This window comes from Molossus molossus, unplaced genomic scaffold (assembly GCF_014108415.1).
Source record: "Molossus molossus isolate mMolMol1 unplaced genomic scaffold, mMolMol1.p scaffold_m16_p_10, whole genome shotgun sequence".
NCBI classification, from domain to species: Eukaryota; Metazoa; Chordata; class Mammalia; order Chiroptera; family Molossidae; genus Molossus; species Molossus molossus.
The window spans coordinates 106,238,759-106,264,726 of record NW_023425345.1 but is presented as its reverse complement, the minus strand read 5'-3'; the positions used below and the strand labels follow the sequence as shown (position 1 = coordinate 106,264,726).

Genomic DNA, 25,968 nt, shown 5'->3' with positions numbered 1-25,968 from the left:
CTGGGCACAGAGGAGACCAGGGAGACCTGCCTTAGCTGCGGTCCCAAGGGTCCGGGAAGCCCTCTTGGTGCAAGACCTTAAAAACCATTGGGCCAGCCCCCACTGTAGCCCCATCACAGGCGTGGCGTGATTGAGGTCTGCTTTCTCAGGAGGCAAGTCTGATGGGGAAACCTTCGTCCCTGGTAGAGAGCACAGACCTCTCCAGGCCCAGAGGCTGGGGCTGAGGGAAGGCGGTGACTTCACTGGCAACGCCCTACCCCTTTCTCACTGTGGTGTGGCGGGGCCGGCAGGCTGTCTGTAAACCAAAGAAGAACCAAAGAGAAGCAGCCAGGAGCGGGCCCGGTGCTGCCATCTGACGGTGCGCAGCACTGACCGGTGACCTGTGACCGGTGACCTGTGACGTGCGCCTGGACTCGGGGCTCTTTAACTGACGTTCACATGGGGCGTCGGGTCAGGTGCAGAAGTAGGTGGTCTCCTGGCCCTACAAGGCCTGGAAATTGAAGCTTAGCAGTTGGCTCAGTGATGACCTTCAGGGTCTCGAAGACCTTCAGGTGGTGGGGAGAGAGGAGGGTGTGATGTTGGTTCTGTGCCTTGTGTGATGCTGGGCTCACTGTTTGAAGCCCGAGTCCCCAAATGGAACGCAAACATTCGAAGCACGGAGGCGCCAGTGAGCCAGAAGCTTGGCAAGTGCTGGCAAGTGCTGGCGCGAGTCAGGAGTGGAGATGCGGGGTGTCCCTGGCTTCCAGGTGACGCTCCGGTGTCCCCGCCATCCTGGTTTCTGCTCTCTGCCCTGCATGCTCTGATGGCCTCCTCAGGGAGCCTGAGCCCTGGGGGGAGTTGGCCCAGCCTCCCAGACGTGCCTTGCCCCTGCTTTCTCTTCTTGCAGAAGGTGCCAGGCGGGAGCTGGGCCTGTCACTCCTCACCCTCCTGCAGATCACTTCTGCCAAAGCAGCAGGTGAAGGGTACACCTCCCAACACAGTCAGATGAGCTCAACAGGCGTGTGCATCTCGTTAGCAGAAGTCCTCAGGGAAGATGGTCTGCCCCTTGCTCACGGGCTCTGGGGTGCGGCTGGGCCGCCCCAGGCTTGATGGTCCCTGCCCAGCACCTGAGTCTGCGACGGTGCTTCAGTATTTCTGCAACGGGCTGCGTTGTTCAGGCCGCCGGCTCCCAAGCGGTCAGAGAAAAATGTGCCATTGAAGACTGGCATAGGATACTGCCAAAATTCCTCTTTCCAGTTTAGGTAATTATCTTTTCATAAACATATATAGCCAGGATTTCATTAAGTCAGTGGTTTTCAAACTTGTGTTTTTAGGAGCAGAACCCTTTTTACAAACCAAATTACAAGTCTGAGTTTAAGTCAAAAAGGATTACTCTACAATGTTAATCAACACAGATCTGAAAATACAGGTTATAGTGGAGGGCTGCCTGCGCTCGCTGCTCACCCCTGTGTCGGGGACACCCCCACACGGAGGTGGTTGCTGTAAATGGCAGCTGTTTTTAACAGCCCACCTGGAGGCCTCAGGACACACCAGTTTAAAGGATGCAGGTGACTGACACTTAATAGAGCACTAGGCGTTGTTTTCCCAGGTAAACCGCTGACAAGCCTAGCAGTTCACACTCCTCACCAAGCGCAGGTCTCAGGAAAGCTCCGGTGGGTGCGGCGCGCGCTGCGCCCTGAGGACCTGCCGCGCTGGCGCTGCTGAGGCTGAGCCAGAGCCAGCAGGACCGGCCCTGCACGCTGAGCCTGTGCACGGCAGCGGCGCGCGTGACACACCTGCAGGGAGGGTGGCGAAGCCCGGCCCGAGGGCTCCTGCAAACACCAGTTTGACCAGGCCACCTGTGCAGGTGGTCTTCAGGGGCTGGAAGTCGGCCTGTCAGACAGCAGGATGTGGTGTCTCCGTTACGTTTTTCAATAGGTCAAAAGTATGTGTGAGTCAGGTATTTGGGGGACCCCTGGAGCAGCTCTCGCCACTGTTCTAGTCCGTACTCTCCTCAGCAGGGCTTTACCAAGCCCTCTCTCCAGTGAGTGCCCGTCTGTCCTGTTGTAAAGTCAGGCTCAGCGGCTCTGTTGGGAGGTCTCCCCAAGATGCATTTGGGGAGTTCTGAGTATAGTAGCTCTTGCCATAAGAGTATGTTTCCAGACATATTATTCTCCTTTTCTTATTTGAACACATCGCTTCCGAGGCTCCCCTCGGTCAGACGTCCCAGGGGCCCTGCTCCCACTTGCAGAGCCCACCCCGGAGGCTCATCTGCGCCCTGGCCGCCACCTCTCTGCTGCTTCCGCGTCCTCTCCTCCTGGGAGCCCCGCTGCTCCCGGCCAGGCCCAGTGCAGCACGACTGCCAAGTCTCCCAGCAGGGCCCATCGGCCCCTTCCCTGGGGGCAGACGTCTGGCTAGCCTGCTGTTTGTCTCGGCTGGCTGAGGGGGTCAGACTGCCAGTCAGCCAAGCTGCCATCCATTGGTCGCAAATTGCCAAGGTTCATGAATATGCAGACCGCCAGGGTTAGGTTCAGAGCCTTCCAGCCGAGGGCAAGGCCCTTACTCCAGAACCTGATTCAGACCTGAACGCTGGGTCCGCCTCAGCTGGAAAAACAGTCCGGTCTGCCCTGCTGAGGGGCCTGTTGGAGAACGAGAGGCTGCCGGATCTGCATCAGGTGGGGAGATGTGGAGGAAGGGAGAGAGCAGCTGACTTCTGTTGTGCATCTGTTTGTGATTCTGAGAGGAGGGCCACCTGCCCAGGTCCTGCATCTCAAGCACGGGAAGAACATAACATCCTTCCTGGACAGCTGCCCAGAGCTGGAAGGCTAGGAGCACCCGTGGCCAGCAGACCTCCACGAGCCAGGGGTGGGGCCCATCAGGCCAAGGGCCATGTAAGGCCCGCGAAGTCTACCAACTAACGCCACACACCTTGCCAAATTAACCTGACCCAATAGAACAGGCTAACTTTTAAGTTGATAAATTTGTATGGCCCACGAATGTTATAAATATCCAAATGGCCCTTGGCAGAAAAATGGTTCCCCACCCCTGAGGGCAAATAGCCACAGCTCTTCCAGGGAAGGCTGGCTGAAGTCGGGGCCTAACCTCGGAAGAAAGAGCATCTCCCTCATCGCAGCCCAGCTAGCAGAAGTGGTTGTGCAAGGAGCTTGGTGCACTCACCAGTGGGGCCGTGTGTGTGGATCCGGTGTCCCTAATACTCAGTAACTAAGGAAGTAGTTGCCCCGAAACTGCCCTCGAATATTTTTAAATCTTCTTAGTTAGCTAATGCTGAGTCAGCACGGCCAGGATTCCCAACAAAGCCAAGGTGTACTCACTGATCATGGAGGTGAACAGGGGTGCATTGCTCCTGGCTGTCGCCTCCATCACCTGTGGCTGGGGCGCACCCCCAGGAGCAGAGAGGCACGCTCTGCAGCTGCTCTCCCTCTCCGAGCTCCGTGTCTATGCTTCTTGACATTGATTGCTTTGGGGATGCGGGGACAGGAGGGTCATCAGACCCAGTAACTCTCTTCATCAATTCCTTGTTGTAGACTATTGGGGAGAGTCTTATTACAGCGACCTCATCGACTTGCATCTGGGTGGTATGTATAGCAGCGTGCTGCTGACTAACCCTGCTGACACCCTTTCCCCACCCGCTCCCTCGGTCCTGCTGCAGCCCGCAGGGAGACGTCAGCCCGTTAACCACTTGGCCAAAGCACAGGCTCTTCTCCGGCTCAGTGGGCAGCCGGCTCAGTGGGGCAGCCGGCCCTCCCCCTGCCGGGGAGACCTGAGGCAGCTTTTGCTGCCTGGGGCCATCTTAATTTTTATGATGAAAGTTTACCTGCCCCAACCCATCAACCTTGCATCTACATCCTGGTCCTTCTAGTGTTGTTTTTGTTATCTGACAACCAGTACTCAGACACACACACACACTCCACGTGATAGCATCCCTCACAACTTACCCGGGAAGCTCACTGCCAACCACACTCGAGAACCAAACTTCTGAAGAACTCAGCCTCACCCATGTTTCCCCAAAGAGATCCAAGTGCCAGTGAAGGTGCCACGCTCGCCCAGCCCGAGGCTGTGCTGGTAGGCGCTGCAGCTCAGCTGCCCTCTGGGGGACCCCTCCCCGACAGCTCTTCCCCGTGCCCCCGTGCACGGAAGGCTGGGAACGGTGAGCGATACCAGTGGTCTGTCCCCACCCCAGCCCTGCCGCATCACCACGGGGGTGAGGCCTGCTCATCTGCTTTAACAAGCCTCCCCGATGAGCCACTGCCTCAGAGGGACTCAGTGCTTCTTCTGTGTTGCTGTCCGAAGCTTATCACTTGTATCAGGTTAGACAAATAGCCCGTCCACGAGCATCACTTCTAGACTCTGGGTGGTCCGAGGAGCGGCGGCGGTCCTGAGGTTGACCAGCGTGCGCCTCGCTTCCCTGCAGGTCCCCGTCCCTAGGGGTCCCCCTCCCTCGCAGGCTCCTGGTCTGGAAGTGGCCTTCTAACCCAAGAGCTGGCAAAAATCATTCTCTTATTTTCTACCGTGATCTCATCCTCTTAATAGGATCACTTTTTGGCCCATTTATTTAAAATCAAAGGCATAATTCTATGATCCCTGCTATGAGACAGTGCCACCCCTTAGAGAACCTCCACCAGTAAGGTTGGGAGCCGGTGTCGCTGGTCTCTGCTGTCTGTCCTCAAAGCCCCGTGCCTCGCTTCCCGCCCTCCGCGGATCCTTTGTGCCCCGGAGCTTCCCAGGTGGCCACACTCATGGCCGTTGGTGCTGTGAAAGGGCCGATGCTTTTGTCCCATTAACCGACCCCTTTCCCACCACCTCCTAACATCGGGGAATGTTCGTGTCATTTCTAAGTGAACCTCAGTGTGTGAGAACATGGGGCTTTCCACTCAGAATCTCCTGGAGGAAATGTCAAAGCCACTTTCTTTACGAGTACGTCCACCCCTCCTCCCAGAGCAGGATGGTGCCGCACCGACCCCTCACGCGGGGCTTGTCCTTATCCCGTGGCGAGGGGTCCCTGCCGCTCCCCTTCCGCGTCCCTGCACTCCAGGGGAATGAAATAGGTTTAAAGAAGAAACTCAGTGTGTCTTCTGAATTACTCAGTGCCCCCATCAAACACCTAACAACCCTGCCAGTGATTCTCATGAGCTCACCACTTCGTTTTCAGCTTAGTGATTGTAAGAGTCAGGCTGCCCCTGTGGGCTCTGCTGCCCAGACAGGCTGCAGTGGCCTCGCCGGTGACGCAGGAGAGAAGCTGCCCCTGGCGGGAGGCACTGTGCGCGCAGCAGAGGGCAGGGTCCCCAGCCCTGCTGCCGTCAGGCTCCAGGAGGAGGTCCCTTTCCGTCCTGCTGATGTGTCGTTCTCAAAGCACTTGGTAATTATTTGAGGGGGAGGAAAATACCCCTTTGAAATCCAAAGCCTGAAATGTAGAATCCGATTGCTTCTCTGCTGTGGCCTCCACCCAAGGCCACACGGGACCCCTGCCAGGCCCAGCGCTGACCTGCTTCTCTAGGTGAGGGAGCAGCCAGAGCAGCCCTGTGCTGCCCAGAGGGCCTGGCCCGGCCGCCCTCCACCCGCGCGGTGCTGTTGGCGGGTGTCTGCTGGCCCCCACTCTGCGAAGGCTCCAGGTGTGCCTCAACAGTCTCCTGAGCCACAGAGTAGAGAGAATAAAGATCCTGGTTTAGGCTGAACCTTGTGATTTCAAAACCAACCATTAAAGGGACACAGAATGAGCCTTGGGCCAGAGAAGAAGGGCACCTAAGTGACCTCACCCCCTTCCCTTCTGCCCAGTCAGCACATTTGGTTGTTCCAGAGCAGAGAGATGACAGGAGGTCTTTATGTAAGAGACATACCTCTTCTGAATAACTTTTAATAGCCTGGAGGGGGGGTTTCACAGTGGTTCATATGGAAAATAGTACAATAATTAGTAACACGAGAAGGAACTGTTTCATGTACTCACAACTTTATAAACCTACTTTTGCCCCACCCTGTACACACCCGATTTCTCGTTTTCAAAGACCTCACCTCTCGATGTGTTTCAGAGGGACATGGAAAGAACACAGGTGGCTTAGAAATGTAGTGTGAAGGGTCAGGAGGTGGTCTTGCAGTGCTGGGGTGAGCTGGGCGGGAGGCATAGGCCCCTGCAAGGCCGCCTGCTTCCCTCCCTCGGGCTTGCTTTCTTTTGCTTCCTTTAATTATTTGATGTTGGTAGATTTTGGCTTGCCTGAGCATTAATCAGACTCTGTTTTTGCTTAGAAACTTTAAAATCCCTGAGATTTCCCAGCATTCTCCTGTGTACATGTGCATACACATGTGAATGTACACACGTATGTATATGCATGCACATGGGTGTGTTGGATCTCGGTTCCCATACACTGGGTTTTGTCCCTTCACTTTCCTGGAGATCCACCTGTACTGTCTGTGATGCGAGGCACCCTCGCCTCGCGTGCCTGCAGTCGGCCTCGGGCACAGCGCCCCGCAGCCGGCCAGCGCGGCCCCGTGCAGGCCAGTGTTGGCATTGCCCCCGAGTTTGGGACAGGCCACTCTGTGTTGCAGTGACACGGAGCAGACAGTCTCGGGGTTGAGGCGTCAGAACAGTCAAGGACAGTCTTAGTCAACAAATACTGTGGTCGATCTTTCCTGTGCTTCCGGCTGCAGAGCCTGAACCACACAGAAGAGAAATCAGCGGAAGCCCCACTCCTGACGCCTGGGCCACCGAGAAATTCTCTCAGCCCTGGCGCGAGGCTTTCTGGGACTTTAATCCCATGAAATTCAATATCCCTCATGTTTCTTAGGGGGAAAAAAAGAACAAATTCTGGGAATATCTGCAGGATGTATTGGATGAAAAGGAATCGCTGTAGTGCAGGGTCAGTCGTCAATAAATGTGGCAGCATCACGGCCAGAAACAAGCGTGAGCCGTGGACGCCCCAGCAAGGTGAGGCCTGCAGACGGCTCACGAGGGGGACCCAGTAGGGAGTGGGGCCTCAGAACAGAGAGGTAAGCGTGCCTCCTGCCTCCCTACGATACCTTAGCGGCCCAGAGGAAGTCAGAATAAAAAAGAATCTCTCTTATATGCAGGATTTTCCAAACTGTAGCTGGAAGGGAAGTGATTCACTGGGGTGCTGTGCAGACTGGGGTGCATGGAGGGAGCTGGGCTGCGTGGGGAGGGAGGGGCGGCGCCGGGCCGGTAGGGTGATGGTGTAGGGTTTGTGAGCTGGTTATTTGGAATAATGTATTTCCTGGGGAAATGCAGTTATACTGGTGGCTCAGCCATTTTTCTCATAACGTTTCTAATGCACAGTACTAGGCCCTACTATTTTAGGTCACACTCAGTGTTTCCGTGGGAAAATGCAATAGTCCAGATCTGGGACCTCGATAGCCCCTGTCGGCCCCCATGCTGCACCAGGCCTCGGGCTGCAGCCTGTGGTGATGGTCCCTGTCCGGCCAGGGACCTGGAGCCCGCGGGGGAGGGGCTGGGTGCTGGGGAAGGCGGAGCTCCACAGCTTTCTGCCAGCCCTGGGCGCTCCTTGCAGCTCCTCTTGTCCAGGGATCCTTGCACCGCCCACCGCCTGCTCCCCTGCTGCGGCTGCCCTCATCTGCTGCTTCCAGACAGAAAACGTTCTGTGTGTTGTCTCTTATAACAGGTGAATGTGTAGCGAGTACAGTGCCTAATACATCACAGGTACTCAGACATTTCTTGCATGATTTATTGGTCCTTAAAATAAGCCCATCATCCTTATGAGGCATTCATACTTGTTTTTCTTTAGCGCCAGTATAGAAGTCAATGGGTTCAGTGTATACTGGGCAGACTGGATGATTGAATTGGAGGAGCAGACGTCCAGCTGACTCCTATCACAGGCCTGGAGTGAGCAAGGCCTTGGTCATGGCTGCTCCAGGCTGCACGATCCCCTCCTCAGCTCCCCCTGTGGGAGACAATCTGACCCTTTCTGCCTCTCCGTCTCAGGGCCGGCGCCTGGGGACCCGCCGAAAGGCCTGCAGTCAAGCCGGGTCTGTGCACATTTCAGATGAGCATCCACACTCAGTGTCCTGCGGCTGGGTCAGCTGGTGGTTCTGCTGCCTCCCATTCAGCAGGCAGGGAGGGAGCAGTGCTTGGAGTGAAGTGTGTGGACAAGCTGTTCCAAGGAGTTGGAGGAAGATGGAAATACAGACAGGACAAGTGTTGGGAAGGGAGGTGCTGAAGGATGGCTGGCTTTGCCCACCTGCAGCCGCCCCACAGCCCTGGGCCACACGAGAGGCAGGGCCCGGAGTGTGCCAGCTAGCAGGACAGAGGCAAAGTGGTGGTGTGGAGAGCACCCCCAACCTAGGACTCGGGTCCTAGCCTCATTGTGTCCCCAGCCAGGTCATCTGTCCTCTCCCAGCCTCCACACAGACTGGAGGACAGGTGACAAGACCACCCTCTCAGGCCGGCATTCTGAGCAGGATGTGTGACTCTGCTTCCAGCAGCTGCCTGCTGGCCTGGCCGAGAGCCGTGCTGGGCAGTTCCGGGTTGGCATGGGAGGGGAAGGTGCAGACTCCAGGCAGGCTGTGCCACACTTCACTTCTCTGAGCCTCGGGTCCCCCATTTCAAAGCAGAGATGCCGATGCCCATCCAGGTGGCCACCGGTGGAAGGACAGATAGCCACACGGGAGTGTCCTGAAGGACAGAGCGTGTCCTCGCCTTGTGCGTGCATTGCTGGGACATGGTGAGACACGCCTACTCTGAGGGCTGTGCCGGTCCTCAGCTCACCCACCACCTGCCCAGAGGTCAAAGGGAGTGGTGCTTACGAGTCGCTGGTGATCGCATTTTAGAAGGAAGTGCTGCTTTGCGGGGCACAGAGTGGAGAGCAGGGCAGTAAGGCCAGAGTGCGGGCCTGCTGGGGACGGTCCGGCTCAGTGCCGTTTGGGGTGCTGAGTGTGGCGGCTGTCACAGAGACAGAACCTAGCACTGAAACGCGTTAACTTCTGTTTGCCATGAGCTTGACTGCATCTTTGCCCTTAGAACTAGTGGACCAAACCCTCTATTTCCCACATCTCCAAAAAGGCCAGCCAGTGGCAGTCAGGGCCCCGACTGGGCGGCTCCCTGCACTTGCTGGTGTTCCCGGTCAGCTTTCCCTGTTCAGGTCGTCTTTTTAAAAACACTGTTTCCTGGGCGTTTTCTGGTTGTTAGAACAGTAGTGCACCTGTGGACATGTCAGAGCAGGCCAGAGAGTCTGAAGAAGTCAACCGCACGGTGTGTCCTCCAGCTCCTCTCAGGGTGGCCCTCTGGTCACCCAACCCTCCTCTGCCTCTTGTTAGCAGAAGGCTTTGTCTCCTTTAACACTTGCTTACCTGATGCGCCCTTTTCTGATTCATGTCCTATTTCTGTCTGGATGTCCTGTCCCGCACACTGTCTTCTGTGCGGGGAAGGGCCCAGGAGGCGGGTCCACATGGCAGAAGCTGAAAGCCTTTGTGGTTACAAGACAGTAAAGACACATGTGCATGTGCATGGCAGTGCCCACGTGCCTCTGTGCTCGGACGCTGTCCACTCTGCACCAGCCAGTCGGGACTGACATCTGTTCCAGGAGGCGGCGCTGAGTGCCGTTGACGTTGTGTTTCATGGCGTTTATCCAGGTGTGCTGAGCACCAACAGACTCTAGATTTTTGTAACAAAGAAGGTTGTACATAGACCTGTGATAAAGCAGTGTGTTTTTTAAGAAAGGAACACGTCCCCCTACCCTAGCACGTCAAGCTGGCAGGTCATGTCTGTTGAGAACACTGGATATAGTCAGTATTACACACACATACCATGCACACGCAGCACATACACACACACATGCAAGCACGCACGTACGCTCATGCACGCGTACGCACACATGCACGCACGCACGCACGCATAAACACATGCGCTGTCTCTGGCTTTACTTCTGAGTTGCGGAGAAACCAGAGTCCCTGCACAGCAGAGCGCCGTGGACATCACGGAGGGGACAGAGGGAAGAGAGCACAGTGCCTGCTTTTGTTCAGTGCGTGCAGTAGGACCTCGCAGCCAGCAGGTGGCGGAGCAGGGCCACTTGTCACCCCTGCTCCATCTGTGAAAACACCATTGCCCTGCCCCAGCCCTGGAGCCCCTCAGGCAGCTGCTGGGGGCTCTTTGTCTGCAACCCTGTTGCCTGTGAGGGTCCCGTGGGCTCTCCTCTTCCTGGAGCCGCCACCAGGTCTCTAAGTCCCAAAGGTGTCTCTGCACACTGTCTTCTCAGTCCCCATCCATGGCTCCTGTCAGCACCCCTTTTGGTCTTACAGTCCAAAGTGTGGCAGCCTTCCCCCAGCTGTGGCACTGGGTCCCTCGTGCAGATGGGAGGGACAGAAGAAAGGGGGTGGTTGGCTCCCCTGGCACGTGGGGGGACAGCAAAACGGACTGGTGGACGTCGCCTGTGTGTGGCCATGTTCCCCCCACACATCCCAGCTCAGCATTCGAATCACAGCAGATGTCAGGGCACCGCAGCCCCTCACAGGACGGGTGCTCTCTGCAGGCCCCCGCCACACCCTCCTCACCTTAGACTGTCCGAGCAGAGTCCCCTGGAGTGGAAGTTTGGCCAGTTGCCCGAGGTTGCCACCTGCAAACCTGGAAGCAGTTGACACACGTACAGCAGTATGTTCCACAGAGGAGCAGACCTGTCTGGGGCTTTGGGCATTTTTGAAGAGGAAACTGAAATCCCAAAAGGCCATGTAAGGTGATGCCCAGTGCCACCACCCTCACAGCGGGGGCTGGAGGAAGGAGCCGCCTGCCACCGGGAAGGGCACACGGGGCATGGGGAGTCCTGTCCTTAAGCAACGAGCCCCGTAAGGGACGGCCGCCCATACCCAGGTCTGCTCTCACTCAGTTTTTGTGTCAAAAAAAGGGCTTAATTCATTTGTAGACTTTGTTTCCCTTGTTTCTGCTTCTCCATTTCTTGTATTTTTTTCTTTTCCTCCTGTTTGTCCTTTCTCAATTTTATGCTTTTTGTCCTCTGCTTGTTTTTTATTTCACTGTCTCCCTGTCCCTCTTCCAAACTCCTCCTCTTCCTTTTTGTCTTTCTCCATCTCCTCCTCTCCCTTGTTTGGTCCTTTTTGAAGTTGGGCCCAGTGGCGGGACTCCACGGCGTAGACCTCTCTCCTTCTGCCCTTGCTGTGTCCAGGAAGGTAACGTAACCCCTACCTCATCCCACTGCCTCTCAGGCCATAGCGACACTAGGCAGAGGGGCCACACAGCCGTCTCTCTCCTCCTCTGACACTGATAGTCCTGTTACAGGACTTCACGGGTATGTGGCAGTTTCTTACGAGGTACAGTATCCCTTCGACTGGCTCCGGGGAGGACTGGGGTGGAGAGTGAAGCCGGAGGCCTCCCGGGCAGGCCCCAGACTGCAGCAGAGAGCCCTGCAGTACCCCACCACCCTTTGTGGCCGGGCCTCTCGGGCTCAGCCGGCAGATGGAGGGGCCAGGTCACAGGGGAGGAGCCTCCGCGTGGCCATGGTTTGCTTGGTGGAGTCGAGGAATACTGTCCTTACGAAGACTGGTCTCTGCAGATGCCCTGCGTTCTATTCCCAAACAACCACTACATGCAAATTCTCTCCCTGTGTCTTGCTGAGTGTGTGTGGTGTTTTTTTTTTTTAAGTTTGTCTGATTTGAAGTCTTTTGTGGTGATGAGATTGTCGTTTAAAAGGCATGTGGGAAGGGGAAGGGGTGTGGTCGCGACTAACCCTGCTACCTCCCTGCTCTCCATGGTGCTCACAGCGGACACTCACCCACCACACACTCTCGCTCATTGGCTGTGAACAATCTCTACCAGAGCTCGCGAGTGGTGTTCGGATGTCTCCCTGTGGAATTCTGGGCGGCGGGGAGGAGGGAGACTTCCTGGTGCACTCCCAGCTTGCATGCCTCAGGCTCCACCTCCATGCCACGCGGGCACACTGTGCAGAGATGCGCAGAAAGGAATGCGTGGAACTGCGCTGCAGGCTGCTTTCACAGCCGAGGGCCAGGTCATCGGGCGGGGCAGAGCGTGGGTCCCGGCACTCGGCGCCTCCGCAGTCACAGCTCCCCCAGGCAGCAGGGGGCGGCGTCCTCCAGAGCAGGAGCCCGGCCAGCTGCATGTGCACCGGAGTGCGCTCACGGACGTCCTGCTTCTGTGCGCATTCGTCTGCCTGTCCACAGTCTGGACCCCCAAAAAGCCTGAGGGCTTGGGCTCCTGTGTGTGGAGCAAACCACACTGCAGGCAGAGAGCTGACCTCGGGCAGTGTGCCAGGAGGTGAGGGGCGAAGAATGTAGGCACGCAATGAGTGAGGAGCTGGACACACGAGCCTCCCACCGGGAGGGTGAACCCCACGTCTAGGTCTGATCTCGGCTGGCACAGAGCATCCAGCCAAGTGACTCATGAAATGGAAAGCACTTTGCAAGGTTTCCCAGGCCAGCACCTCTTCACCTGGGGCCTAGGGATAGGTGTCAGGAATCCCTGAACACCCTGACATTCTGTATGAAGTTACTGAGTGTATATAGGTGCATGTTTTCCTACGAAGAGAGTCCTAGCTTTCCTGAGATTCTCAGAATGGTTCGTAATCCAAAAATACTGAAGAAGCTGACATAGTCTGTCGTCTGCCTTCAGGCAGGACCACACCACGGCTCTTCATGCTGCAAGGAAAAGGCGTTTTCCCTCTTTGGGTGGCCTGATTCCTTGGGAAGTTCTTCCATCAGCCTACTGCTGTGGGGCAGCCCGGCTGCTGTGGGTGAGGCCAGGCCCCAGCAGTGTGGTGCGCAGGGCGCCCGTCACGCCGCCTCGGGCCTGCGGGCTCTGCCCTGGCTGGGGTGCCTGCAGGGCCCACGGGGAGACGGGTCAGGACAGAGGACACGGGGAGGCCCCGAGGGGCAGTGCGCAGAAGGAGCTGAGGCAGCGAGTAACTGAGGAGGAGGCCAAGGGTGGTGTCCACATTCACCTCTGCCCCAGAGGCCAGGCTGTTCCCTCGAAGCGGGCCCCGTGCAGCGCAGGTCCCAGATAAATACCAGATCAGTGGGAGAGAGAGAGAAGGGGCGAAGCACTAGCACATAACCGCTGAGCAGGAGACAGGGGAGATCCGAACGGTGCTGACCAGGTTACTGAGGGCTGGGCCTGGGAAGGACACACCAAAGCGCAGGCTCCCTTAGGCCCTGGGGTGGGCGTGCGCCCCTCCTGGGTGGCAGGCAAACTCTGGACCTGGCGTGGGAACGTTCCGGCAGCATCTCGCTCTGCTCTCTTTGCACATTTGCCCCGGTGTGATGATGCCCGCTGGTCAGGCTGGCAGCAAGCCCTCCGTGTGCCCGACACACCTCTCTCTGCAGGCCTGGGCAAGAAGGACGACCCCAAGCTGATGCAGGAGTGGCTCAGGCTGGTGCAAGAGAAGAACGCCGTGGTGCGCTACGAGTCAGAGCTGATGATCTTGTGAGTGGCCTCAGGCTGGGCACAGCTCCTTCCTAATTTAGGGGGTAAGGAGATAGGGTCCCCAAGTCACTGTCTCCCACCCCTTCCCTGCCTTCCCAGCGCCCGGGAGCTGGAGCTGGAAGACCGGCAGAGCCGACTGCAGCAGGAGCTCCGGGAGCGCATGGCAGTGGAAGGTAAGGGGAACGAGGGTGAGCTGCCGCGGGAGGCTGGGGGCACGCCTCCTGGCCCTGCACACCTCGTGTTTTCTCCGGCTGCCCAGACCACCTTAAGACAGAGGAGGAGCTGTCGGAGGAAAAGAAGATCCTGAACGAGATGCTGGAGGTGGTGGAGCAGAGAGACGCCCTTGTGGCCCTGCTGGAGGAGCAGCGGCTGCGGGAGAGGGAGGAGGACAAGGACCTGGAGGCCGTCATGCTGTCCAAGGGCTTCAGCCTGAACTGGTCCTGAGCTCCTGCCCACGCTCTGCTCGCTGGTGTGGAATCCGCCTGACCTGCTGGGCTCTTCCAACCACCTGGCACCTCCTGGGGGTGTGCACTCAGACATCCACGCACCCGACAAGCAGGCTGTGTCTGCTGCGGGGAGCCAAGGGGAGGTGGCAGCCCAGTGGCTCAGCCTCCTTGAAGAGCAGGTCCTGGAGCACAGGTGCATGGGGGGAGGCCTGCCCACTCCCTGAGGGTGCAGTGGCCAGTGCCCCTTCTTGCGCAGAGGAAGCTGCTCCCCTCTGTCACCACCACAGCCACCAGAGTGCACCCCACAGAGAGGAGGGGCAGTGGTCTTCATGCTCTCTGAGCACCACCAGAGAAGCAGAGGAGACACCAGGAAAACCACACGTGAACTCAGACCAGGAGGGGCCGCGGCTAGTCGAGGTGGTGCCTGCCCTGCATCGCCAGAAGCTGGGGGCCCGGTTTCTGAGTTCATTGTGCAAGTAAGGAGGACCCAGGAGGGGTCTGCTGCCCCACACCACACACTGGGCCCAGCTGGCCGAAGCCCAGGCCTCTCTGACTGGCCTGAGGCTGTGTATGCTGCATTTTGCTTTTAATTCACAACCATTTAACACTGGAAAAGACCCTTCAGGAGATGGGTGAGGCTCTGCGTGCCAAGCCCTGTGGACAGACAGGTGCCGTTGCTGTCAGGGTTTCGGCTGGACAGGAGCCACCCCGGCCCCGGCCCTGCGCCTGCACATTGACACGGAGCTGACAATCGGCAGGACACTCAGACACTTCAGACTGATTTTGTCCATTAACTTATTTTTTTAATACTTGAAAAAACAACTTCAATTTTATATCTTTACTAGAGACACGGATCACCTGGCCCTGGTGTGGGGGGACGGGGGCGCCCTCGCCAGCCTTCTCTACAGTGTTACTGACCTGCTGGCATCAGAAGGCGGCCGAGACCCTGGCGGCCCTGCTCACAGCTCTGCCCTCCACCTCCCCCGACCCCATTCTCTCTCGGCGCCAGGCGGACATCGGCACCTACTTGTCCGGGAGACCCCGCAGCCCCGGGGAAGCCTGCTCTGCAGAGGGCCCTTTCCCTCAGCCCTGACACAGGGCTTCTCGCCGCCACACATTTCATGAGGAAAGCTTGGGGGTGGCCCTCTGCCAAGCTGGCTGAGAGAGTGCTTGGTGGGGCCTTGTGATCTGTCTGATTAGGGTTCCCTCAGCCCAGCCTCAGGTCCCCCAGGTGCACATGCAGGTGGGCCACAGACACTGGGGCTTTGGATGATCTCTCCAAACAGATAGCAGCTCCAGCCCAGACGTCCGCAGTTCGCAGATTTTCACGGGGAGACAAGGCGTGATGAGCACCCTAAGAGCCAAACTGCTTATTTCTTTTGGCTCAGCCACTGTCTGAGGAACCCTGGTGGGGCATCACTTGTTCATCCAAAGACTTAGCACGTGGTGAGCCCAGGGAGGAGGCCCACCAGCCAGGCCAGGCTCGGAGGGTCCTGTAGCCAACTCCTGTCCCGAGGGCAAGACGGGTGGGGCGTCGTGCTGACCGTGGCAGCCCCGCGGGAACCCACACCGTGCCTCCGCCTGACCGCCATCCTCACGCAGAGGGCGAGGAACCTGGCTGCTGCCCAGAGCTGCACCCGCCGTGGAAACGCGGGCTCTGGCTTCACTTCCTGTTCGCGATGAGGCGCAGGCTGTTCTTATTCTCTTTTCTTAGAAGGGAGAGAGAAGGGTGTTCTAGATTCCACCTTAAGCCCCAGCCTTCCAATAAAATTGGACTTGGGACAGGACCATTATCGCTGTGTGGCCTTTTCCCTGACCCTCCACCTCTCAAAGGCCGGTGCCACCGCGCCCAGGACCCCCGCCTCCCTCCCTTGGGGGACCCGGAAGCCCTTTACGCAGTGGCTGGGAGGGATGCGGCCCCTCTGTGTGACCTAATGGAGCACGGGCGTGAACGTCACTGTCCGCCCCTTGCTTGGGCCAGCACTGCGTTCTCCCAACGCACACTTCCTTCAGCCACTAGAATGGAGCTGAAGATTTTGCAGAGAAGCTTCAGACACCCACAAGCCTGTGCAATGTCCCCAGCACTGCACTCCCAACACTGTTTAAAGCCCCGTTTTATAATCACTAGTTTGCAGTTTATTTAGCACCCTGGTGACCTGCTGCATGAGATGTTTTCCAGCTCCAGGCAGGCTTTCTCCTGGGAGTTCATCCCCTTGAAGGCAGGGGGTCAGGACACATTTATCGGAAATGCCTGAGGCAGGGGAGCCCAGACACAAGGCTCCAGCAGCCCGGAGTCCACTCCCAGCGGCGGGCTGGCTGGCCAGTGTGAGGCTCTGACCGGACGGCGCCCTGTGGGCCCCAGGCGCTGCTCTCCAGCTTCTTTTGACCAGCAGTGATAAACTTTTTTATCCTTTCAAAAGAGAGGACATTTTTCAGTGGGGCAGGAAGTGAAGAGAATTTAAAGAAAAGAAGGTCTAAGGAAGTAACAGCTGAGCTAAAGGGGAATGGGCCATTTTATGCTCAATAAAAGTTTTAAAAGAAACACACAGTGTATTTTTTTGTTGTCTTTGTTAATCCTCACCCCAGGATATTTTTTTTCATTGATTTTTAGATAGAGTGGAAGGGAGGGAGAGAGGGAGACAAGACATAGATGTAAGAGACACATTGATTAGTTGCCTCCTACACGTGCCCCAACCAGGGCCAGGGATCGAACCTGCAACCCAGGTGTGTGCTCTTGACGGGGAATCGAACCCGCGCCCCTCGTGTGTGGGCCGGTGCTCTGATCGCTGAGCCACACAGAGCAGGGCCGCAGTGTATCTCGAGCCCCTGTGCGGGCCCTGGGGCGAGCCAGGACGCGTTTCCGCCGCTACCACCTCGTGCTCAGGTCAGCGGTGTCCACACAAGTCATCTTATGTCTGATGTATGTGTGGGTGTGTACAGGTTGTTTAAAGACAACTTATTTTTTAGTTTGTGCTTTTTTTAGTTCTCCGTATTAGCCTGGCTCAGCCGCCAGCTGTTACCACTTGAGATGTCTGAAGCTGCCCAAAACCAACCCGGCATTTCTCCGGAAAAGAAGCCTGTTCGAGATTCTCTGAGTCAGAGTGCACCTGTGTCCTGGCGACCTCCCGGCGCCCCCAGGCCTCCTGTGCGCTGGCCCCGAGGACGGCCAGGTCTGGGGGAGCCCGGTCGCCCTTCTTTAGCGTGGAAACACCGGAGAGGCGGGGGCACCAGTCCTGACTCACTCCCCTCCCGGCTACAAGAAGCCTGGCTGCTCCCCCGCTCGGGGGGCCGCAGGAGCTCAGGCTAGCCCCGCGCAGGCGGCTTCCCGGGCCTCCGGCGGGAGGGGACGGCGCAGGTGGAGCCGCACGGCGGCTGGACAGACCGGGCTGCGCCTGGGGCGAACGGAGCCGCCGGTGCGCCTGCCGGGGAGCGAGTGACGTCGCCTCGCCGGCCCCAGCCCGCCCCTCGCGCTCTCGGTGACGAGCGGCGCACAGCGACCCCAGGCGGCAGGAGGTGGTGCGGGCAGGCGCCCGGGAGCGGCCCACTAGGAGCACTGCCCCTCCAAGAAACTCGGATGGCTTCAGAATGCCTCCCGAGCCTGAACCCCCAGGGCCCCTTCTCAGAAACAGCAAATGGAGAGAACGTGCTGTTTCATTTCACGCGACAAGCGAGCCAAAGCGGCCCAGTAAGGAGACCCTCCTTTCTGTTACTGCTCAGGCCCCCACCATGCTCAGTGAGGAGGGCAAGAGGCCACCCTCCTCCACGGGTCATGTCCCACCGGAAACCAGAGCCAAGGAGCCGGGCAGCCCAGGTGCCCCGGTCCCGGAGGCCCTCCAGGGACACTCCAGACAGCCCCAGCTGCGAACTGGCCGGGCGGCCTCTCGTGGCAGCCTCAGCCCTGTGGCCCGCGCCCTAAGGTCCCCATGCGGCTGGGGCTTGGATGGGCAAGCTGGGGCCCAGCTTGTGTGGGGCGGCCACCTCGCCGGCCGCCTGTCCCCGAAGCCACCTGCTGCCGGGGCAGACATGGCAGGGAAGGCGGCCCCTGGGCGTGCGTGCGCAGGCACACGGCCAGCAGGCCCGGACCAAGCCTGCAGGGGCGGGCTGCTAGCTCAGGGGGCTGGCTGGGCTGCAGCTGTGCGGGTGGCTGCCCGCCACAGCCTGGCCTGCAGGGCTCCAGCGCGTGGACCGCCTCGGGGGTAAGCAGACGGCGGCCCCAGGCCCCGGAGAGGCCCCCGAGTGCCGGGTGCGGGGTGAGCAGACTCAGCTTCGCGCCGTGAGGGTGAGGCGCTGGGGCCTGGCCAGGCCTGGGCGGCAGTCGGGTGTGAGACAGGCTTGTCCCCGCCACGTCTTCACTCAGACGCAGCCCAGGCGCGCACTCGGCTGGCCAGCGGCGCCCTCCCGTCCCCCCGGGCTGGTGACCCGCGACAGGGAGGGCAGCCCCGAGGGTCCCAGGTCCCTGAGTCGGCCTGTCTAGACGCGCAGGCATCTTCCGGACGGTAGCTAAGGTTCCCCGAGGAGAGGAGAAGCCAAGGGGGGGGCTCCAGCACCCCATACGGCCTCCGGTCATCGCAGGTCACCGGGTGACCACCCGAGTTGGGCATTTGTTTTCCATGTTTGAAATGATGGGCTGAATCTCGTTTCAGGAACTGAACTTACCAGATACGGATCTGTAGACAGGCAGTATTCCAGAACTTTCCACGGCTGCTGCGTGTGCCCACGCGCCTCACCGGAAACAGACCCGCCCCTCAGCCCCCGGGAGGCCCGCCTCTGTGCTGCTTCAGGCGCCCCGCGGAGCACCCTCCCGGGGCCAGGTCAGCAAGGCCCGCGTGCCGCGCGCCGGGAAAGCAGCCCAGGGCCTGCTGCCTCTCCCGTGGGAAGAGTTTGGAAGAAGCACCGAGAAAGGACACATTTTCTGGGGGACGGAGAGGCCCTCTGTGCCAGCTTGGCAGCTGCACGGACAGACCTGAGTTCAGGCCTGTGTGGAGCGCGCCCTCGGCCCACGACTCAGAGTCATGGGCGAAGCGAAGAGCAGCCGCAGCAGGGCCTGTGTTCAGTGTGCTGGGCGCGGCCTCCAGCTCTCCGTCCGGCCTAGCCAGGCCTCTGCCTCCCGGGGGGAGAGGACCACGGCCGTCCCCTCGGGGAGCAAACTCACTCCTCAGCGGTGCTGGACGGCCACAGACGGAGGCCCCAGCACCAGGACCACCGGGCCCCCAGGCCACGGACAGAGCCCCCAGTGGGCCCCCAGCAGGGCATGTTCCTGGGTGGGGGAGCTGTGTTCTCCCACCCTCTACCTTTTTGTTGGTTTGTTTGGGTTGGACGAGGGCCACTGCTGGGTAGCAAGAATTCTTCCTGTCCTTCCCTTAATATCATACAGGCAGACCTTGGAAATATTGCAGTTTTGGCCCAAACCACCATAATAAGTAGTAAAGCCAGTATCACCATGAAATGAGCCGTAATCTGTCTGCTGGTCTTGCCTACAGTTTGTAAAACGCGCTACACCTGTGAGGTGTGGGAAAGCCACACGCGATGAAACGAGGTGTGCATACATGTAGACCCTGACAGAACACGGCCTCCGACAACCACCTGCTCCCGAGCCCTCTGCACCACACGTCACCTGCGTGAAGCTCCAAGCTCTTCACCACCCCCAGCCGGACCTGGTGGGCTCAGAGGTGCAGATCCCCCAGGCCCCAAGGAACAGAAGCTGCCAGATGCTACCATGAGAGCGGCCACCACAGCCCTCCAGGGCCTGCGTGTGTGGGGCCAGGCCTGTCGGTCCTCAGGCCAGGAGCTCGGCAGCCTGGCCCCCGCACACCCAGCCTGGGCCCTCTGTACTTTCTGCTCCCTTCAGGTTCAAGAGTTGGAGGCTGGTGAAGAACATGCTGTACCCTGGCTGGGTGGCTCCGCTGGTTGGAACGTCATCTCATACACCAAAAGGTGGTGGGTTCAATTCCTGGTCAGGACACATACCCAGGTTGTGGGTTCAATCCCTGGTGCAGGAGGCAGCCAACCAATGTTTCTCTCTCATTCTCTCCCTTCCTCTCTCTAAAAATCAATTAAAAAAAGAAAAAAACTTCATGCTTAAAGCAAGTGAACAACAGAACAATGTCCACCCCCAGGCCTCTTCACCCCAAAACCCTTTACTTCCTCCCCTCTGGAGAGGAGCACCCCAAAGACCCGGAGAACTAAGAACACTACCACCCTGCCCAGGGCAAGTGACAGGGAAGGGTGCTGGCCAGCCTCCCTCCAGCTGAGGTGGGGGCTGTGCCCCTGGACCTGGCACCTGAGGGACACGGGTACCAACAGGTGCAGCTGGGGCTTCTGGTACCTAGGAACTGGCCTGCCAGCTGAGCAGGGTGTGTAGCCGGGGAAGGGAGCCGGTCTCCACCCCCAACAGTCCGCGGCTCAGCGCCCTCGGCAGTCTTGTGGGTGCGCCTGCTCCCATGGGCTCTGGGTAAGCCCACAGCTTCAACCCTTTCCCACCCTCTTTTCCTCCAAGCCAACAGGGGGTCCCCTCGGCCCCTTTCCTTTGTCCCACACTCCTCTACAGATGCTACTAAGCCCTGGACCCTTCTCTCCTGCCTCCACCCAGGAGAAAACTCTTTATTGGAGGCCACTGGCCACGTGGAATGAGCACTGGACCACGGATATGATCTGGCATCTGGCCCCAGCCTGGCCACCACCTTGAAATGGGAAAACAATGTGCACGTTCTGCCCCATGAGGGGTGGTGGGGCTGGAAAGAGACCAGACATGTGGCTCTGGGTCTGTGGGTGCTGTGCCCGTCGTTCGGTGGCGGCGGACTCACGCTGGCCCTCCCCTTGGGACCACACGCAGATGTGCCGATCCCCAGGAGACACGGGGCTGCCCAAGTCTGGTTTCCAGGAAATTTGTGATGACGCCTGAGCTCAGTGCAGCAAGTGTGAGAAGGAAGGACGGACGGGGTTGGGTAGAACGTGGGGAAGTCAACACAGGAGCGAAGAGCCAGAAACTTCTACAGTGTGAGGCCAGTGTCTCCTGGCCTTCGTGGCTCAGACCCAGACATTCGCTGTCACCGGCGCAAGCCCAGGGAGCTGAGGGCGCAGGAAGGAGAGGCACGGCCCTCCCCTCGCGCAGCCCTCACTCACTCTGCCTCAGGAGCACCCACGAGCACACGCTTTCTCAACACCCTCCCTCTACGAAATCACCATGTAAAAGCCAGTCCGGCCAGGCCCTCGCCTGGCCCGAAGACCCCACGCCCTTCCTGAAGGGCAGGAATGAGATGAAGGAGCACATGGAGACCCCACAACCTGGCCAGCAAATGCTGGGGACCCAGCTCTTCAGAGGAGTACACCTCACTCCCCTGGGAAATCCCTGCCTTCCCTTTTTGGAGCTCATTCTGACCAGAGCCAGACTGTGGGAGGGGACGTTTCTGGAGTTTTCTAGCCCTCGGGTCTTGGGAGCCACTGCAGTCGCTGTGTTTTGACGCCCTGGGTGAAGCCTCACTAGCGGCTGCAGATTGTTGGCCCTGATGGACAGGTCCAGGGGAAAGGTTGCTGATGGTCATTGGAGAGTTCACGTTGGTGGGTTAGCAGGCGCAGGAGCTGAGTCAGCTGGGGTAGAGCCAGCCTCCTACTGCTGCCCCGAGGGCAACACCCACCAGGGTGCACCCGGCAGGCCTGCAAGGGTACAACCAGGGTCTAGCTCTGACCGCTCACCTGCCCGAGGTAACACAGGCGCCTCTCCTCCAGCAGGGCGAGATTCTTTTCCCCTCTTTAGCTTCTCCTGCCTTCCAGGTCAGCTTTCCTGCAAGGCCCAGAGCCTAGATCCTGTCCTGGGGCACCTGGGAGGTGAGGAAGCTCCCAGGCCTGGACCCTCTCCTCTCCGGGCATCTTGTCTGGCTCTGGGCCCGCACACGCATCCCTGCACCCCAGGCATTCTGCCTCCCAGGTTCCCACCCCTCCCTGGCCACAGGCTGGCTGACTGCAGCACCTTAATCCCCTGCTGCTCTGGTGTCAGCCTGAAAGGGGTGAGAGAGCAGAGAGGGCTCTTCACGGGGCGGCACTGGCCTTGGTTGTGAGAAATGTTACACACTCTTGCTCTGTTAATTGTGATTGCTTTGTTCTTTTTTAAATTTGTTTTTCCTTTATTGATTTGAGAGAGAGAGAGAGGAAGGGAGAGGGAGATAGAAACATTAATGAGAGAGAACATCGATTGGCCGCCTCCCGCATGCCCCCACTGGGGATCGGGCCCACAACCTGGGCTTGTGCCCTGACTGGGAATCGAACCGGTGACCTCTTGGTGCATGGTCGATGCTCAACCACTGAGCCACACCGGCCGGGCTGCTGCGTGCTGATTAAAGCAAGCGCATTCTGACCTGGCTGGGAGCTGTGCGCCCGGGACCTCAAAATGCAGCCCATTCTCCTTATGCGAGCATTGTCCCTCATCACAGAAATATGACCAACCCTGGAGCCTGGAGGCCGTGCCCTGCAGACCTCCCTCTGAGCCCCAGCTGCAGGCCTCCCCACACCTGTCATCTCAACCGGTTTCCCCATTATTCCTTTTGCCTGCCTGCCCTCCCCACGTCCCACATAGCTACCCAGTACAAGGATTGGCTGGAGGGGTGCAGAGCAGACCTTGCGGGTGGCCCGCTGCTCCCACGCTGCTGGCAGCATTGGAATACACGCTCACACGGTTCAACCTGGGCTCTGCCCGACCGGCTCAGTAGTGACAGGCGGGCTGTCCTCGTCTGGTCTCAAGCAGGCCGCTGGCGGGACCGTGTGGGGCGCAGGGCGGTGTCCGCGTGGGGCGCGGAGAGGGAGCGCTGAGCGGTCCCTGGGGTGGGGGGACCAGCCGCACGCCCCTCTGCCCTGTCAGGCTTGTTCAGAGCGCCGGGGCCACCGGAAGCCCTGCTCCTGTCACCTGCTGAGCGCCGTGGAGACCGGACTGCTCCCTGCAGCCCCAGGGCCTCTCCTTCTCCCCCACCAACGGGAGACCTCCACTGCCTTTGTCCCACCCCGGGTCTTGAGCAGGAAATTTTGTCAGTTTTTATCTCTGGGGTGAGGGCGGGGTGGCCGGAGCCAGGAGCCAGCTGGGGCAGCACAGCCGTCGGCTTCTGTGCGCATGGCAGAGGGGAAGGGGCCCTGGTGGGTTTCTGGAAGCTCTGCCCCTCAGACTGGCGCATCTGAAGAGGCAGGGCGGTGCTTGTGGGAGTGGGCACCACCAGGTAGGGGGGGAGCCCACCTGCCGCCCAGGGCCTCACCCCATCTGGGTGTCTCCAGGGCAGTCAGGGGCCTCCCCTCCTGCAGTCTGAGGGGACAAGATGCCTGTCAAAGCAGAGCCCAGCATGACTGATGGACTCAACATTGAGGTGCCGGCACCAGAGCCGAATGGGCTAAGGCAGCCGACCTGCCCCCTCAGAGCTCAGTTCCAAGGCCCACTGCCCTCCCTCCTTCATCCCTTCCGTTTCCCGGGGCACCTGAGGCCTGCGGGGAGCCCAGAGGCAATGCTGGGCACTGGCCCTGCTGGGAAATGAGAGACACCTGCAGAAAAAAACCACTCTCCACCCTGGCCAGTCTGGCTCAGCGGTTAGAGCGTCAGCCTGCGGTCCAGAGAGACCCGGGTTCGGTTCCCGCTAAGGGCACGTACCTCCGTTGCAATTTGTCCCCGGCCCTGGTTGGGTCGTGCGGGTGGCAGCCACTCCATGTGTCCCTTTCACGTCGATGTTTCTCTCTCTCTCTCTCTCTCTCTCTCTCCCCACTCTATCTGAACAAGAAATGGAAAAATGTCCTCGAGTGAGGATTAAAAAAAAAAAAAAGCTCACTCTCCAGTCCCGGTTCAGGGGTAGCAGTGACCCAGAGGCAGATGAGGAGGGACAAGCAGAGGAAATGGGGAGCAAGTAGGCAGTCTCTCTCCTCTTTCCTCTCTCTTGTGCCCCTGAGACCCCAGCTACTGAGCTCCTACTCCCTGCACGACCCCTGCACCTGACCCCGCCTCCCAGCCAGGCACCTCCCACCACCCAGGGCTGACGGCAGCCTCTGCAGGGCCTGAGAAATGGCAGCAGCTGCGGCTTTGCTGCGAACAGACTTGTGGCGGGCACTGTGCCCACAGCCTTTCTGTTTCATTTATTCATATACAACTTTGAAGCATGTATTATGTCCTTTTATAGATAGCAAATAAGAACTCAGGCACTTTCTCTGGGGCCACAGGACGGGGTGAGCTGATACCCGGCTCTGCTGGGGCGGCGGCCAGCCTCCTCTGTGGTTGCTAACCCGGAATGCCGGCTCCTCGGAACGGGCCTGGTGAATTCTGACTGCACGCCTGATGTGCTGCTCCCTTCTCTCACTCCCCACTGCACTCTGTGCCCACCACTGTACTCAGAGGCATTATTACCCCATTATACTGATGAGAAAACTGAGCCCTGACCAATCAGGTACTGTGCCCGGGATAAGGAACAGAGCTAAGAAAACAAACTGCAAAGGCTGAGCTCTTAACCACTAGGCTCGAGGCCCCCACTGCCCCGGACCTCCTCGGTGGCCCGCCCAGACCCCCAGCCTACACGCTCCCTCTTCCCTCCAAATGCCCACATGCCAGGCAGTGAGTGGGCATGCTGGGCACTGGCTGCCGCCAGCCCCTCTAGCAGGTTTTCTTTGCTCTGGAGGGCCCCGGAGCTGCTGGGCCTCACCAGATCTGCTTCCTGGTGACCCTGCCCCTCTTCCCCTTGTCCTGTCACAGGCCTCAGACCTGGGAGGCAACCTGCAGCCTTTCCCTGTCTGGCTGCCTTTTCCTCTGGTGTCTCCTCCCAAATCTCTTCCTCTCCTGTCTCGGTGTTTGCTCACTGGGGACACAAACCAACAGGCTCAAACTCGCCACTTTCACGGAAATACAAGCCCAGCGACACTGACCGCTCATTGTATATCTATGAGACTGGCGACACTGGGAAGCTGGAGTCTGCGGGTGCCGAGCGCGACGGACAGCAGAAGGCCCAGCCGGTGGGGGCAAGGCCCAGGTGCACCTGCCCCAAGACTGGCAGCTCTGTTAAGAAAATACTCCTTCAGGCTCCCAGGGACCACGTGAGGGTGCTCAGCATGTTGTCACAGCGCCCGCTGGAGGCCATCTGCAGGTTCATATCTGGGTGAGCAGATGGGCAAAATGGGGGGAACGCCCACAGTGGACCCCGAGTTCGGCAAATACAGACTCAGATCTGCATGTTAGTACAAAATGACAGGACACTGACTTATTTGCAAGACTTTATACAAACAAATGGTACCTAGTACACACTCCATGGTTGTCACCTCTGAGAGGGAGGAGGGACTGCAACAGGGGTGGACTCATGACAACAACTTGCTAAGAACTGGAGAGTATCGCCCTGGCCAGTTTGGCTCAGCGGTTAGAGCATCGGCCTGCGGTCCATAGAGACCCGGGTTCGGTTCCCGCTAAGGGCACGTACCTCGGTTGCAGTTTGTCCTTGGCCCTGGTTCGGTCGTGTGGGTGGCAGCCACTTGATGTGTCACTTTCACATTGATGTTTCTTTCTCTCTCTCTCTCTCTCTCTCTCTCTCTCTCTCTCTCCCTCCCACTCCATCTGAACAGGAAAAAATGTTCTTGGGTGAGGATTAAAAAAAAAGAACTGGGGAGCATGATTTATCCAATCCAGTGCCCTTAAGATTTTTTTTTATCTTCACTGGAGGATATTTTTCCATTTATCTTCAGATAGAGTGGGAGGGAGGGCTGGAGGAGGGAAAGAGGGGGGGAGAGAGAGAGGTGAGAGAGACACATCGACTGGCTCCCTTCTGCACAACCCTGACCAGGGCCGGGGACAAACCGCAACCCAGGTATGTACCCTTGACCAGAATTGAACCCGCAACTCACTGGTCCAAGGGCCGACACTCTAACCACTGAACGAAACTGGCCAGGGCGAGATTTTTTTTAAGAATAAAAGGAGCCCTGGCCAGTTTGGCTCAGCGGTTAGAGCGTCGGCCTGCGGTCCGGAGGGACCTGGGTTCGGTTCCCGCTAAGGGCACGTACTTCGGTTGCAGTTTGTCCCCGGCCCTGGTTGGTCGTGCGGGTGGCAGCCACTCGATGTGTCCCTTCACGTCGATGTTTCTCTCTCTCTCTCCCTCCCACTCTATCTGTACAAAAAATGGA

At 58.8% G+C, this 25,968-nt stretch overlaps 1 protein-coding gene across 6 annotated transcripts in view; it reads left to right on the top strand.

Annotated features, from left to right (window-relative positions):
* Window positions 1–16,352, top strand: part of MICAL3 (microtubule associated monooxygenase, calponin and LIM domain containing 3) — a 117,872-nt gene extending 101,520 nt beyond the window's left edge. For 4 of the 6 annotated variants that reach the window (XM_036252743.1, XM_036252740.1, XM_036252739.1 and 1 more), the window contains 4 exons: window positions 11,071–11,136; window positions 13,303–13,402; window positions 13,502–13,575; window positions 13,662–16,352. In XM_036252743.1, the coding sequence (XP_036108636.1) occupies window positions 11,071–11,136; window positions 13,303–13,402; window positions 13,502–13,575; window positions 13,662–13,846 (425 nt within the window). In that variant the 3' untranslated portion in view covers window positions 13,847–16,352. The remainder of the gene's footprint in view (window positions 1–11,070; window positions 11,137–13,302; window positions 13,403–13,501; window positions 13,576–13,661) is intronic. The other 2 variants (XM_036252742.1, XM_036252744.1) reach the window with 2 other exon arrangements.
* Window positions 16,353–25,968: the final 9,616 nt, after the last annotated feature.